General features: G+C 42.7%; 1 protein-coding gene across 1 annotated transcript in view; it reads right to left on the bottom strand.

Annotated features, from left to right (window-relative positions):
- furina (furin (paired basic amino acid cleaving enzyme) a) overlaps positions 1-15,992 on the bottom strand; it is a gene marked incomplete at its 3' end in the record, with an annotated part of 96,500 nt that overhangs the window by 7,473 nt on the left and 73,035 nt on the right. The window contains exons 7-12 of the mRNA XM_083759590.1: positions 14,879-14,967; positions 10,764-10,936; positions 5,607-5,819; positions 2,178-2,278; positions 394-497; positions 50-167 (exon numbers count right to left, since the gene is read on the bottom strand). Of these exons, the coding sequence (XP_083615716.1) occupies positions 50-167; positions 394-497; positions 2,178-2,278; positions 5,607-5,819; positions 10,764-10,936; positions 14,879-14,967 (798 nt within the window). The remainder of the gene's footprint in view (positions 1-49; positions 168-393; positions 498-2,177; positions 2,279-5,606; positions 5,820-10,763; positions 10,937-14,878; positions 14,968-15,992) is intronic.

Here is a 15,992-nt window from a genome sequence, read left to right on the forward strand (position 1 = left end):
TGTGTGTGTGTGTGAGAGTGCGTGCGTGTGTGCATGCGTGAGCACTAACCTAGGCTCAGCGACCATGGACAGTATACATTTCCGCTGGGGCCCCACGTTGGTCCACGTCTTTGCCAGTGACACAATGGCGCCCGCATCAAGCAGACCATATCCATATGAATGGCTCACTTCAGAAACAAACACGCAACACGGACAGGGTGACACAAAGATCAATACTGGCCTGCTCGAAGGCCAGATCAATATTATATTCCACAATATCGACATCCAACATCTTGTTAATGTGGGCAAAATGTGTCTAATGGATAATACCGTCTCGGTGCCATTTATAATGTGTAGCTGTCAGGGCAAAGGGCAGACAGCCGTCACACGGCATCGTATATAGACAGGTTGTACCTTTACGATTAACTCCGTTGGTTCTCCAGTCGTTGGTGAGGAGGTGGGCGGGGCGGGAAGTTCTTACTACCAGATGTTGCATGTCTCTCCAGGTCAGGTTTTTACTGGAATATCACGTGCAACGCACACGCACACGCGCACACACACACACACACACACACACACACACACACACACACACACACACACACACACACACACACACACACACACACACACACACGCACACGCACACACACACAGTAAAAATCTGGTTTAATACTAAGTTGGAGCACTGAAAAGACAAAACAACAATGCTCTGATGAAGGCTCATAGCCGAAAGGCGTAAGTGTTTACTTTTGGCACATACAAAAGTGGAAATGTGAGTACTTTGTCCGCCATTTATTTGAAATTCTGGACGTCCTACCTTTTTGGATTTAAAAAATAAAGTCCTACTATTTGTATACTGGAGTTTGGGTCTAGCACTCACTAACCATAACCAACAGTTGAACAATTGACAAACAGTAAGTTAGCAGTGCTGAATTACACTGAGTCACAGTCAGCCTGATTTTGGCTTAATTGCTTAAAAGAAAAATCACACCTGTGTGAACTGAGTGGTGCAACTCCCCTCTCCCCCTGCCTCTCTCTCTGTAATTAACACTACTTTAGGACCGGTGAAGAATAACCCTCACTGATAACCTATAATCACCATTGTACAATGGTGTCAGGCTGTCAGCGAGCATTGCAACACCAGCATACGAGTACAAGTATAATTCAGGCTTCAGTGTCTGAGTGTCCAGGCTGAGAGACATCTTAAGAAATCAGATTTGAAACATACTGTATTTCAATCTAATACTGTATGTGGTTAAAAATCTGATAGCAAGTATATATATTTCTCCTGCTGTTCAGACTTGATCAAACCAATCTGATTCCAATCTGGATAGCACAAATCAGATTTGGGCTGCCAGTGAGAACATAACCTAAAAGATCTACTGTATGAGAGACCTGATTACCATAAGTTCAGACACTTCCTCTGCCAACCTGGGGGGGCAGCGGACTGACCTCATGCCTCCTTCTATGCATGAGGAGTCCAAGCTGCTTCTTTTCACCTGACAGAGGGGAATTTCCCCGGCCGGACGTAGCGCGTGGAGGGGACACATTATTCCGACCAGTTCCTTTCCCCTCCATCAGGCGTCCCGGCTGGCCAGGGGGAGGCAGTTTTAGCACGGACATTTTAAACCTTTTATTAGGTGCTAGTATACAGAAACGACTAACGTTTTGACCTATGCGGTCTTCATCAGAGTCATAAAGGTGGCAGCATTTGGGGAAGTCTTTAAATACATAAATATAGCCGTTCCAGGCTTGAGGCGCGTTGGTAGACTCCCTTTGTTCCCAATTCCTTTTCCCAGCTTAAACCAATTTGGCACCAGACAAATTTTCCCCTCTTCCAGAGCGCCTCTGTTTGTCCCTACATTAGTGCAGCATGACTGTGTAATAATGATTAGCAGTTATACAACAAATTGCCCTTTTTGGAAAAACACAGGGCCATTCGGTGAACCAGAGAGGCATTAAAAAGTAATTCATTAAGTGCGATAATCAACCAGAGTAGATGCGTAGGCAGGCATAGTTGGCAGGTGCTACTGGTTTCATTTAATACTAGGCCAGTCGCGGTCCACCGCCGAAAGAGAAAAGTATTAGAGAGCATCTATTCTGCACAAAGTGGACATCTGTTCAATGGCACAAGACAAATAGAAAGGATAAAAAAGAAAGCTGTTCGAATTCATACTCTGTGCTCAAGCACTTACTTTGCCTCCAGGGCGAGAGCAATAATCCCAGCAGCCAGTGGGGCAGAGGCAGAGGTGCCGGTGTGGGAGTCGGTACATTTGGACTTGAGGTCAGTAGTTATCTGTGAGAAATAGGGTGAGAAATACACTGGGTTTGACAGTCTGTTTTGTACAACCGTGACAAAGTCCACAGGTAGACAAAGACAACGCACAATGCCTTTAGCTAGATCTGTTCTCCATTCAAAACCAGCTACCGGTAATGCAATTTAAGCAAACTTGAGGACATCTTGAATTTAACAAAGAAATAAACGCAATATTTCACGCACAAAATGTAACTATGGCAACATGCCATTCTATTCCAAAGGAAAAAATCTTAAGATTAACATTAACATTGTCGTACTTAATTCAATATCACATATTATGTGATATTGAATTTTATATTCAATCAATTGACTGAGCTTTAATACAACTGTGAGATTTTGATTTATGTAAAACCTATTTACTTCAAGTTTTTTCTCCTTTAATAAAGCAATAAATAGAATGAATGGGGGTAGTGTACATGCATCGTAATCATAATCAGGTGATTATCAGTACAAAGTTTCAAGGAGTTCATGTGATAGTCAATAACCACAAGTGATCGTTTTAAGCAGACATGAAAATGATATGAAAATGTTTGAGAATGACTGTTTGAGAAAACTGTCAGGAGACATGTTAGAAGACATTTTTATTTTGACCAGGGTTTGAATCCCCAGCAGGACATTAAATTTAAATTGTGCGTTTTCTCTCTTTTATTTGCCATGTGGATCATATCACTCTAGTTAAAAGATCTTTACACCGTCAAGGAATTGCTGTCAAAATACTACAGCTGGTCTATAAATCACTGAATGGTTTAGTTACAAATTATTTGTTTTTCGGATTCAGTATGTGCTGAAGGCAACATTCATAATGTAGCAGCAACATCATGAACTGTTGAGGTTGCCTTTGTTCACAAGAATCAAAACTAAAATCTCAGAAAACCACAGATCTGCTACAAGTACTGTGCTTCAAAGCTTTGGTTCTTGTGCTGCACTGTAATTTGATTCTCTTTTTCTATAGTATGTACTATTCTTTATAACTCTGTATTAACTACTCTGAATTGTAATATTTTTTCATTTTTTCCTTTCCTTTAAATAGAGGGGGGGGGGGGGGGGGGGGGAGGTTTGTGTGTATACTGTATGTGTATGTGATGTGAATGTTTGTACAGTATGTCTTGTCTTTGAACCTGAAAATGTAGAAATACAATTGTAAAACAATAAAATAAAATAAAAATAAAAACTCTGAATTGTAATGTTCATTTGTTTCTTTTGTCTTCATGCGCACAATATTTAAATACAAATAAACTTGCCATGCGATGATGTCTTGTCCACGCTTATGGCTGCATGGTTTTATGAGTGCACTACACCAAATTCCTAACTGCTGAAGTAAGAACATAGTACTGAAACTCAAAAAAAAAGCATAAAAACCCTGAGCATGCATTAAGATACTCTCTCTCTCTCTCTGTTCTACAACTGTCTCTCCTTCCTGAGTGACAGAACTATTAAATGCATGCGGCACCGAGGCACTAAGGGGCCCAAACACATGTCGGAGAGATGTCATGGGCTGACTGTCCATTAGGTCCTCGCTGCTAGACTGTACATTTGGGAAAACTTAAGATAGCGTGTGAGCATGCATGCATGCATTGCATACAGATATATGCGAGTGCCAGCACCACGTTTCAAGACAGTATTTTTCTTTATTTAAAGGTATATTCAGTGATTTCACTTAATTCAAATATCACTTATTTTTTTGTTTTGTTGTGATAATCCTCCCTACTATAGAGTGTGCTGGCCATATAAGGAGTTCCTCCCTGTCCCCAGTTAACCCCTGGGGGTCAAAAAACCTTAGGTTTCGTTTTTGACTCTCTATCCTGATTGGACGAAAGGCTGGGTCCCACAGCCAAAAACGAAACCTACGGTTTTTTGAGTGAAATCACTGAATATACCTTTAATAGCCTGAATGATTGAAAGTGGAACGTTAACCACTTGAACGTTATACTTCACAGGTTGACTGCCACCTGGTGGACGCAAGAGCCAACAACGGCCCGGAACTACTTCGTTTTAGCGTGTTGCACACTGGATACACGTCCGGCTTGGGTCGGTCATCTTTAGATGCTAAATAATTAGCGTCAATGCTAGCGAGCTAAAATGAAGCCATCCTTGCTCTAGAAAGCGCCAATGATCACCGGATAATCAGTAAAGACCTCTGAACGTCTCGCGTTTTTATCAAAACCATGGAGAGCTCCGTAGATTTATAGTTATTCAGCTTTTTAGTCCGGCTGTATACAGGAAGTGAACAGCGGATGCGCGAACCCGTCTAGGATCACTGAAAAAGGAAAGGGCAAGCAAAAAGAAAAAAGAAAGAAAAGAAAGAAAGAAAGTAAATCAGCGATCCGGTTTGATATCATCAAAAAAGAAGGGGGGGGGGGGGGGGGGGGGGGCTAGTATAGAATCCTGGGGGACTTAGCAAATTAACTGCTCGTGACGTAACGTTCCGCCAATAGTGGCTGCCGGTTGGATTCTAATTGGCGTAACGTTCTGTCACAAGCAGTTAATTTGTTAAGTCCCCCAGGATTCTATACTAGCCCCCACCTTCTTTTTTCTCTCTACACAAAATCTCTTTGCCGGAAATCGCAGATCTACCATAGTCGTCACACAAACCTATGTATGGTTCATGTGCTTAAAGAAAGTGAGATTGTGTTCACATTCACAAAGACAATAAGATGGCAAGAAGCAGTTTCTGTACTTCTTGGTATTTGAGTAGAAACAAATTCTACCTTTTTTCTTCCTGGCATTCAGATCCTCTTAGCTGTATCCTAATATGGTCATCAGAAACAAAGAGCAACAACCACGGCAGATGTTTGTTACAAGGACTGTGGTGATGTAATAGAATCCCAGGAATAGCGATACACTGTACTGTATGGTTGGCTTTGAAATACATTCCTGTGAAAATACATAAATTACCTTTAAACATTAATTACCTGCCTGGCACTCAGGAAGGATTAGTGCCTTGGCCATGATTCAACCGTTCAGGGGCTACAGTACCGGTATATATAAAAACCATGGGTCAAGTCAATTTTGTAATTAATTATCCCTTGTATAAACTCTTTCTCCACACCACATGCCAGAATGTGCACAGGGGGATAACTTAAATAACGATAGGCAGGGAGGAAGCGATGCAGAGAGAGCGAGAGCAAGAGAGAGAGAAAATGTTGTATGTATGCATGTGTGCCGTATGATCCACAGGTCCTGACGCCTTCAATCCTTTAGCGGGGAATATCACTATACCATCCCCGGCTCCCGAGTGTGCGACGGCGTGCAAATTGAACTGTGACAATGTGTCTACACAGTGACAACAACAACAACAACAACTCACAATCTGTTTCTCGTTGAGGTTCCCGGAGCTGTAGGTGGTGGCGAGGGTGGAGGAGCAGGCCTCGCTGTACCACGGCACGTTGCCGTTCTGGGTGGAGCTGCTGATGGACAGGGTGTAGATGCTGTTGGTGTAGCCGTCACAGTTACAGCTGTCCTTCAGCCGTCCTCCGTTCCCAGATGCCCAGACGAATATGGAGCCCAGACCGCCGCGGCCCTGTATAGCAAAAACACATTTTAATTAAGTCAGACCTTCGAATAGGGGGCAGACGACACATAATAGAAATTAAATTAAGACGAGCACAATCCCCCATCCCACCGTTCCTCAACACATGTTATTTATTTGTACCACCACTAATGATAAGGATCTAAAAGGGGGTTAAAAAACATTTGCAACCTTAATAGGGATCCCAGTGATGAAAGGGTAAATTTCATTACAGGGCTCATTTATGGAAAGGCCTGTTAAAACACTGCACATTCATCACAGATGTGTGTGTGTGTGTGTGTGTGTGTGTGTGTGTGTGTGTGTGTGTGTGTGTGTGTGTGTGTGTGTGTGTGTGCGCGCGCGCGCGCGCGTGTGCTTGGCCATTCAATTCTTTGAATTAAAAAGACCTAAATATCAAATGACAGCATTACAAGACAGCAGGGACTGAAATGTCAACAGCTCGGAGTAATACATCAGCATGCTTCTCCGCGCTCACACTATTCCAACATCATCCGGGAAATGATTTACTGGAATGAGTGGCAAAGTCTCTCTGCGCGGAAAATCACGCAACTGTGTGAGCAACAAAGACGATACCGTGTCCAACGCCACCCATACTGCCGTGTTCTTTGTACATAATGTGGTTACATGCACATGTGTTACTCATCCAACAGGCTTTGTGGAACACTGGCACGGTATGTTTCCAGACATATGCTCTTAATCAATGTGACAATGTTGTCACACAGAGCCATTATTCCTTGTCTCTGTCCATTCACCAATATGACATTATATTATATAATGTCACTTTAACTAGGAAAGAATGCTACCGGTGTAACCACTCAGTATTTAACCCATTTTGACCTGAAAGAAATGTCTTACTCAGAAAAACCTATGTTTCTATGTCAGTGGTTCTTATACATTTTCATGTCAAGGACTCCAAAATGATATGTAATTGGCCGCCGACCCCCACCTGAAAATATGTTGTTCCAGGGACCCCCCTCCCCCCAGAATTGATTTAAAATCGTTTAACATATTTTCACGATTTTTCAAAAATAGCAGACCTACAAGTTCATAGCTATATGAGCTTGTAGATCTGCTATTTTTCAATAGCAAAAGTATAACATAATGCTTAAAACACCAAATGGGGTTCCCGCCAAAAATGGGTTAATTACGTTATTCACAGTTTTGGCCTTCATTTGAAATCTAAGCTTACTTACTGTACCTTCATTCATAACACAGGTGGGTATTAGCATGCTGAGTGTGGTCAATATACAGTAGACTACAGTAACTTTACTTATCTGGTTAGTCATACATTTACGGTAATCTTATCTATACATGCACCATGTCCATATATGGAGCTGGCCTGTGACATCAAAACACTCCATATTTGGGCATGCCAGACACAGAACTCCATATATAGGAATAAAGGGACACAGAGAGACATATACAGAAATCTCCATATATGCTGCATAAAAGGGACACAGACAGATGGGTGGAATGGGTACTCTGACATGGGTACAGCGGGTATTACCGGTACATAGCCGGGTGGGGCGTGGGTCTCCAACTTCCATCGTTACCGACTCTGTGCTCTACAGCCGGGCACCGCTCTAGTATGTAAATGTGCCACACTCCTACTTCAGCAGTTACAATCCGCAGCATGTATTTTAACGAGTGCCGTTATCAGAAATAAGACTCATTACCTGACAAGTCATGATTATCATACTTCAGCCGTGTTGGGTTCATATTCAGGCGGTGTCCACATGAGGACGTATTCTGCGTTACCCGGGCAAGTATTTAGCCGCTCTGCCCTTTCTGCCAGACGGAGACGGCGTTTTTGGGGACTTAACCGGTTCTTTTTTAAACCACCTCCCAGAGTGGGAAAGTTTGGAGACGCAACTTTGTCGTCTCCGTGTGAACAGCGAATGCCGTCTCTTTCCTGAGCCGGTGATGTCATAGTCCCCCCCCCCCCCCAAACTCACCAAGCCAGCGCTTCAACATTGGAGTGCATAGCTGGCCCCTTGGCTGGGCCCTAGTGGTAAGAGGAAGGACTGCAGGCGGACCCGTGGATTCTTGACGAGGAAACCGAGCAACCGAGCGCCCAATGTTAAAGCCCAGCTGCACTTCCGCATTTGGACACCAAAATTTGGTGTCCAAATGCTGAATCAGCGAAAAAATGCGGAAATAGACGGTCCTTCCGGCAGCCTTCCGGGTGCTTCAAAATGCCACTGAGCAACTTCCACTGACATGAATAGCGGAGGGGGCGGAGCTTCGCGCCAGTTCAGTCTCTATCCTTTTAATACTCTATGGGAATAACGTGTTCCTTCCACGCGCTACGTCCAACCAGGGAAACTCCCCCCTGTCAGGTGTAAAGGAGCAACTTGGACACTCAAGCATGAAGGAAGCATGAGTTAAGTCCGTTGCTCTCCCCAGGTTGGCGGAGGGTGTGTAGAGCCCAGGATCACATTAGATGATTGACACAGGGGTGAAAAATGGGTTATAAAATCGTGGGATAAAAAATATATTAGAAAAAAACAAAAAATACTCTATGGGTCTACCGCTTTCATGTAGACAGACATGCATAATTAACATAACGGCAATGTGGCAACTTTAATGCCGTCTACAAACAGCCCGAGCCTCAGTCTAAATCCATTTGCAGTGTTTCCATTCGAAATAGTATACTCGTATTGAATAGATATATTCTACTCCAAAAGCTGCAGCATACTCCAAAAAACAAGGACTTTAAAGCGGAAAAAAGTCAACAATAGGTGCTCAATGGAGGCACAGTGCTTCAGAGATCAAAGGATATGCTGAAGAAAAGGCGGCGAACCGAGCACTACAAAAAGAATATAAATGTGGAGAGGGTGGATATAAAATCAAGGACAATGTTTCAGCTCTGAGTTCTGAATGGTAGACCCCAACACCCTGCTCCAGACCAGCATTGCCGCGGTGTTGCCAGGCAGATTCTAGTAAGACAGCAGCTCGCTCCGTTGCTGTGGTGTGGAGTGTTCCGCAGTACTGTAGTACCACCTGGTATGGATGTTTGTCTGCAGCCCTAAAGTCACAACTGCTGCAACAACTGAACATTTGTTCAAAGATTGTTGGACAACCACTTCAGAAACTTTATACATCCACGTATGATAACAGCATCCTAAGGTTAGCAAGGAATATCACCTCTAATACTAAGCATGTGTTGTATGGAGAATATAGGTTGCTACCTTCAGGAAGGGGATATGGTGTACCAGCATACAATAAGGTCAGACTAAAGAGGTCCTTTGTCCACCAGTCGACTTTGAGGCTTACTCAGGAGCTATAGTAGCCACGGGGTAATCTAGGTGGTGGATATTGCTCTTGCCTTCGTGTCTTTATGTATGTAAATTGTCTTGTTCTTTGTGTGTGTAACTGTGTATATGTGTTTCTGCATACTTCGCTGCTGGGTTGCAAGACAAATTTCAGTGTGAACTGACAATAAAGTACTATATCATAATCATATCAATTTACCACCTAGATCTCCCTCCAACCCGTTGTGTCAAATTTGTCATGGAGGTGTTGACTTTTCTTGCAGGTTGGTGTTTGTATATCTCCTGGGAGGTTAGCATGCAAGACTAACTCCTCCTAACATCCTCAAGCTTTAGCTGCTGGCAGAATCAAGCCTTGGGCAGAATACGGAGACGATAATAAATCAATCAGGCCTACTTTAAAATTCTGAGCAATCACACACAACTTCGTTAGGCTATCAATCCCAATCCCAATCCCGGCGGTGAAAGAACTACCGAGCAATCTTACGAAAGGCACTGCCAAAGTATGTTATGAATATGATGACATTTTCTTCTCTAAAGTTTGTATACGGTTGGAGAACCCAGCTCCAGGCTCTATCTGTGGTCATTAATCATTCAGTGTTTTTAGAAGTCTAAACATTTTGTGCTCCTCTGTAATTTATCCTTTCATATAGTGAAGAAGACTTGCTTAATAATTCCGAACTTTGTTCCCATTTGAAACAATCTTCTCCAGTTACAATCGATACGGAGACTTAAATAGTTTTTAATACCACAATCTACTAATGGAATTGAAAAATGATCCCAGGGCCCAGGCCGTAGCGTAACGGTCTGGGCACCGGACTGGTAATCCAGTCGCAGTGTGCCGCGGGTTCGACTCCCGGACCCGACACGGCCTTTACTGCATGTCATCCCCCCATCTCTCTCCCGTTTCCTGTCAGCCTACTGTCTGTCCCTTCAAAATCAATAAAAGGCGTAAGCCGCAAAAAAATATCGTAAAAAAAAAAAAAAGAAAAATGATCCCAGATTCGAAAAGTGCCCTATATGGAAAACTGTGAAAATATAAATATAATATTTCACTGTACTGCATATTTAAATTTTCCCTAATGGGTTTTAAGGGAGTCTGCAATTTGCAATAAAACCAAATAATATTCCCCTCCATTCATAATTCTCAGTTATCAGTTCAATACCTAATGACACACACAGGCCAATTTCAGTCTAACAGGGTTGTTGAGATGGAAATTGGGAACGCGTAATAAGGAAACAAATGCAATGTCTGCACACGATAGATTGCTCTCCTGTCTTTCATTTTATTAGCGGGAACCCCTTTTGGTGTTGGCATTATGTTATGCTTTAGCTATTGAAAAATAGCAGATCTACAAGCTCGTAGCGCGCGACTCGGTGGCACGCTATGAGCTTGTAGGTCTGCTATTTTTGAAAAATCGTAGAACGAAACATAGCTTTTTCAGAAAACTGTCAGGACGTAGAAAACATTTTTAGAATCTGATCTCAGGTCAAAATGGGTTTCTTCATTTGATCATCTTTGGGTCCAGCACCATGTCTAAAGAAACTGTTGGGAGAGGTGCATAATCTAATTTCTCCCCTTCTTCTTCAGAACACATAATTGAGGTTACACACACACACACACACACACACACACACACACACGAGACACGGAGACACCCACCTCTGTAACTCCATGCAGAAAGGCTTCTTTGGCGAGCTTCGCGGGTCCGTCGACAGTCTTGCCGTCATCCTCTGGGCCCCAGCTGGCGCTGTAGATGTGGATGTGCTGGGGGTTCAGACTGAGGGACTGGGCCTCCACCACATCAGTCACCTCCCCGTCTAGCATACGCACACCTGTGGATGATCAATTATAATTAACCAAGTTCAAATGTATGGCGCATGCCTGCTTAGAACAAAACAGAACACTGTAATTGAATATGAACCCTTATCCCTTTGTCCTTAAATTGATTCGGCTTTGAATGTAGAAAATATACGACTTCAGCCCCGTAGGCACAAGTTCCAGTCCCCCTGAGATTTAAAATGGTGTGTGCTGTTGATTTTGTGAATAATTCAGAAAGTATTCCAGCCCCAGGCTGTTGAGCCCCCCCCCCCCACCCCTCTACGGCATCCGCTAAGAGAGAAGGTTGAGAAATCCAAGACATCTTCAAAAACAAACACATTCTCCTCTTTGATGCATGGAGGGTCGGGTTACAGTACTCCGCCATGCCGCCCTCATATGGGTGGTTAGAGTAAACAAAGCTCGGAAACTTTGAAGTTCTCCAGCGGCATCAAACATAGGACCACCATCCACCGCCTGTACTTCTACCAGAGATAGAGTGAGACATCTGGGCATAACACCTCTCATATCCGTATCAGCCCACCTCCCACACACACAAACAAAGGCTCAACAGCCTGGGGCTGGAATACTTTCTGAATTATTCACAAAATCAAGAGCACACACTTTCACACCATTTTAAATCTGGAAAGCCCCGATTTCGATTTATGTATATTTTAACCTTTATTAAACCAGTAAAAACCACATTGAGACTGAAGTCTCTTTTACAAGTGTGAACTGGCTCTGCCAGTAACAATAAACTACACTACAAAAAAAACAAAAAAAAACAGGACAAACATATACAATGCTCATAAATACAGTACCCACTACCGGAGAAGCTCAAAGGGAGAACAGGAACGTCAAAGCAGGAGCAGTGTTTGGGAAGTGTGCCCAGCCATGGCAATCCTTTTAAAGCTCACTAGGGGAATCACAGGCTGGTCTGTAGGTCGTTCCAAGACCAGGGTCCGAAATAAGCAAGGATTTTCTTTTTCAGCCTATCTGAGATTCTGATTCTATTGGAGAATCAAGATAACACTGAAGGCTCAGACTTGCAAATTGACTTAACTTCTTGACATTATGAGGTCATAAGGTTGGAGTTCATATCAGGTTAACATGGGGTGAATAGGGGCAGCAGTGACCTAGAGGTCAGAGGAGCATGCTGGTGGCCAGAAGGTCGACGGCTTGATCCCCAAGTCTGGCAGGAAATGTGTGGGTTAGGTCAGGTCAATGAGCCACACTTCATACCCTCACCAGTGTTGTTTTTGGCAGCAGATTTAGATTTTAGTTTTAGTCATAGTCTCTTGAACAGTCTCTTCATTTAGTTTTAGTCACATTTTAGTCAATTGGAATGTCTCAGTGTTAGTCTAGTTTTAGTCGAATAAATATCATAAAATAAATTTTAGTCGACTAAATCAACTGTAGATTTAGTCGACTAAAATGTATTTTGGCGGGCCTTGATGCTGTCGTAATGACTGTTTTTACAGTCATAGGGGTTATTTTCAGCATGCAACCAAGTGTAAAATGACTTATACTGTATATCTTGTCCACTAGTCCCTTCCTAACATTTTAGTCTAGTTTTAATTTGTTGACGAAATTGTAAGTATATTTACTCTTAGTTTTAGTCATCATAGCTTCATTTTCATTTAGTTTCCATTTAGTTATCGTCAGTGGAAAAATGTAGTCGACGAACATTTTCCGTCTTGGTTTTAGTCGACGAAATCAACACTGCCTGACCACTCAATACGCCCTGTTGAAGTGCCCTTGAGCAAGATACATACAGTAACCCCCAGCGGCTCCAGTGAGGCAGGCAGTTAGTATGAAATACTGTGGTTGGACTGTGCACCTCCGAGGTCTAAATGTGTGAGTGAATTGCAGGTTCTTGCTGAGAAAAGGAGCGTCTTGTGCTCTACCAATGATAAATAAAAGGGAGGGGGAAAAAACAACTACCACCTCAAACGATATTCTCCCAGTCAAAACAAGCTGACAAGGGGATAGGAATAAGAGATAGACATGGATAGATGCTTTATCACTAACCCTAAATCTGACAAGGTTCACAACAATCTAGTAGACGCCCTGCATAAGGACACTGTCTGAGACGTGATAAACTTGTATTGTTGTGTGGTCACTCTTCAATGGCTTGCATAACAAGACTTGATATATCTCTTTTTTTTTACTCCGAATATTCATGAATGTAATCAAATGTGATTCAGGTGATTCCACTGTGGCCTTTTACATCATGAATATAGAGGCAGGCTCTAGAGTATATTCATGAAATAAATGGCTAAGTGATTATGAAGCCAGTTTCATAATCCTCATAATGCTCCTTTATCAAAATGAGCATAAATCAAAATGAGCATAAATTGTTATCAATTCATTGCAAGAGAAAATAGTGGAATTATAACTATTCAAGCCTATCTTGAAGCCCCATGGCAGCTAGATGATTCAGTTTGTTTGATACATCATCCTTGTTTATTATTCATGTATGCAGGTTCAAGCTTCATGCCGACTATGTGGTTATTTAGAGAATGGTCCACAGGTGAATTCTTATAGAAATGCACTGCAGCATAAGCAAAATCTAAGTATTATTTCCCAGGTGACACTGACAAGTGCCTTTTCACATTCCACATTGAAGATGATTTTTTGGAGAATGCTTCAATTATATTTGTGCAAGGGGGAGGGTGTATATATGTATTGTTTTGTGTGTGTGTGTGTGTGTGTGTGTGTGTGTGTGTGTACTGCGTATGTGCGTGCGTGCGACGTGCGGGCGTGCATGTGTGCGTGTGTGCGTGCGATGACCACACGTGATGCTTGTTCTCCCTCTATAACCAGCCATTGCTCTTCACCTGGCAACTTGTGTTTCAGTGAAACTGAACTCTTTATGTTGATTCCAGATGGTAAATCAACATAAAATTAAAAATTCTGGTGCAATTTGATTGTGTTCAATGTCATCCATAGACAGCTGTACCAAGCAGCAGGATGCAGAGAAGCATGCGCTGAATGGATAGATGAGATGCTCTAATTAATAGGGATTACACTGGACTCGGATGACCCTAACGGAGAAGAACCCGAAGAGGAATCACTCACAGAAAACACATACAGCACTCAGAGCCACTTAGCATGTCACTCATGTTGTCCATGTCCATTCAAGGATTCACAGACATGTTGAAAATGTCCCAATCTAAATGTTGCCATAGAGAGCATTACTCCATTGTTACATTAGTACTGAAGAAAATCAGCCTTTCAGACATTCAAAAAGCTTCACTGGCTTCCACACAGAATCAAGAATTTGCTGCAATATCCTGCTGCTGCTTAACTGTAAGGCTCTTAATGGCCTAGCTTATTTTGCAGACCTTGTACAGTACACACCCCACACTGGGAGACTAGTCCTATTTCTTATTTTGCAGACCTTGTACAGTACACACCCCACACTGGGAGACTAGTCCTATTTCTTTCCAGTTCCAAGCTGCACCCACTGCACATGGTGGTGGTAGCAGGCTGTGTCGTTTCTGGCAGCAAATTTCTATTTTAGTTTTAGTCGTAGTCCCTTGAATAGTTTCCATTTAGTTTTAGTCACATTTTAGTCACCCGGAATGTTTTGGTGTTAGTCTTTAGTTTCAGTCGACTAAATATCATAAGATTTTAGTCGACTAAATCTACAGTTGATTTAGTCGACTAAAATGTATTTTGGCTGGCGTTGATGCCATCGTAATGACTATTTTTACACTTGCTGAAAATAGCCGATCCGACGCGTTGTGAGCTTGTAGATCGGCTATTTTCAGCATGCAACCAAAGTGTTGCATGCTGACTCCTGCCCTCAGACAGGGCAGGAGTCTCCTGGCCTGTCTACCTGTCTGAGGGCATGAGTCTTCTGGCCTGTCTACCTGTCTGAGGGCAGGAGTATCCTGGCCTGTCTACCTGTCTGAGGCCAGCCGCCAACACCATTTGTTTTCCATCAACCGTACCTCCGATCTTGGCATTGTAAGCTACGCCGACCCCACAGATCCCATTATTGGCTACCGCTGCCACCTCTCCAGCACACCGTGTTCCATGTCTAGAGAGAGAGAGAGAGAGAGAGAATGGGAAAGAAAGGTTACAGAAAACCACTTGTCCTTTAATTCACATGGGTTAGAATGATGAACCCCAAATTACTTTGGGTTAATGGAATTCCTACCAGGCACTTTGTCTACCAAGGAGACATCAGAGACACCACATTAATATGGTGGAAGAATGCTATTTTTTAAACAATGTGGTCAAGTTGGCTATCTAAACAAACGAAACAACTTAGGATGAAGATAACGAAATATACTACTTGTGCCTCTCTAGCATTTCCAGCCTTATGACCACACACTGGGTTCCGAGATAAGCCAAAATGAAAAATGAGATGACATGCTAGTAACGTCACATGAGGGAGGAAATGGCGATTTAAGATTTGCCGTTTTCACAAAGGGCTTTTCATTAGGCCTTTCTTTGCCCCTATAGTTGGAGCTCCCCTTCCAGGCACAACAGAGTCGAGGGTCAGGGAACCCGCATGGAGGGAAACAAGGGCTGATTGTCATATTCCAGTCAGGTGCAATCCTCTGATGTGTCAGATGGACACGCACTCTCTTAATGCCCTCCCCATCGCATAACAGATGTTCCTAGACCACGCGGTTGGAGCCTGGGCTTATTTTATTATTAGTAGTAGTAAGAACAGGGGTGTAAAGTAACTAAGTACATTACTACTACAGTATTGTATTTTGAGTTTTTTTTTTTTTTTACTTGAAGTACACTTCCAATTTTCAGTACTTTTACTTCTACTCCACTACTCAGAGGCAAATACTATATAGTATACAATAGTAAGCCTTGCCGAGCCATGAATACCCATTGATTTTTTTACTCCAGTACAATTATTTGAAAACTTGAGTTACTAGTGACTTTGCAGTATTGATACTTTAAATGAAGTAAGACATTTTAACCCATTTGGTGTTAGCATCATGTTATGCTTTAGCTATTGAAAAATAGCAGATCTACAAGCTCATAGCGCGCCACCGAGTGGCGCGCTACGAGCTTGTAGGTCTGCTATTTTTGAAAAATCGA

Source organism: Protomyctophum parallelum (assembly GCF_964188405.1).
Source record: "Protomyctophum parallelum genome assembly, chromosome: 2".
Classification (NCBI taxonomy): domain Eukaryota; kingdom Metazoa; phylum Chordata; class Actinopteri; order Myctophiformes; family Myctophidae; genus Protomyctophum; species Protomyctophum parallelum.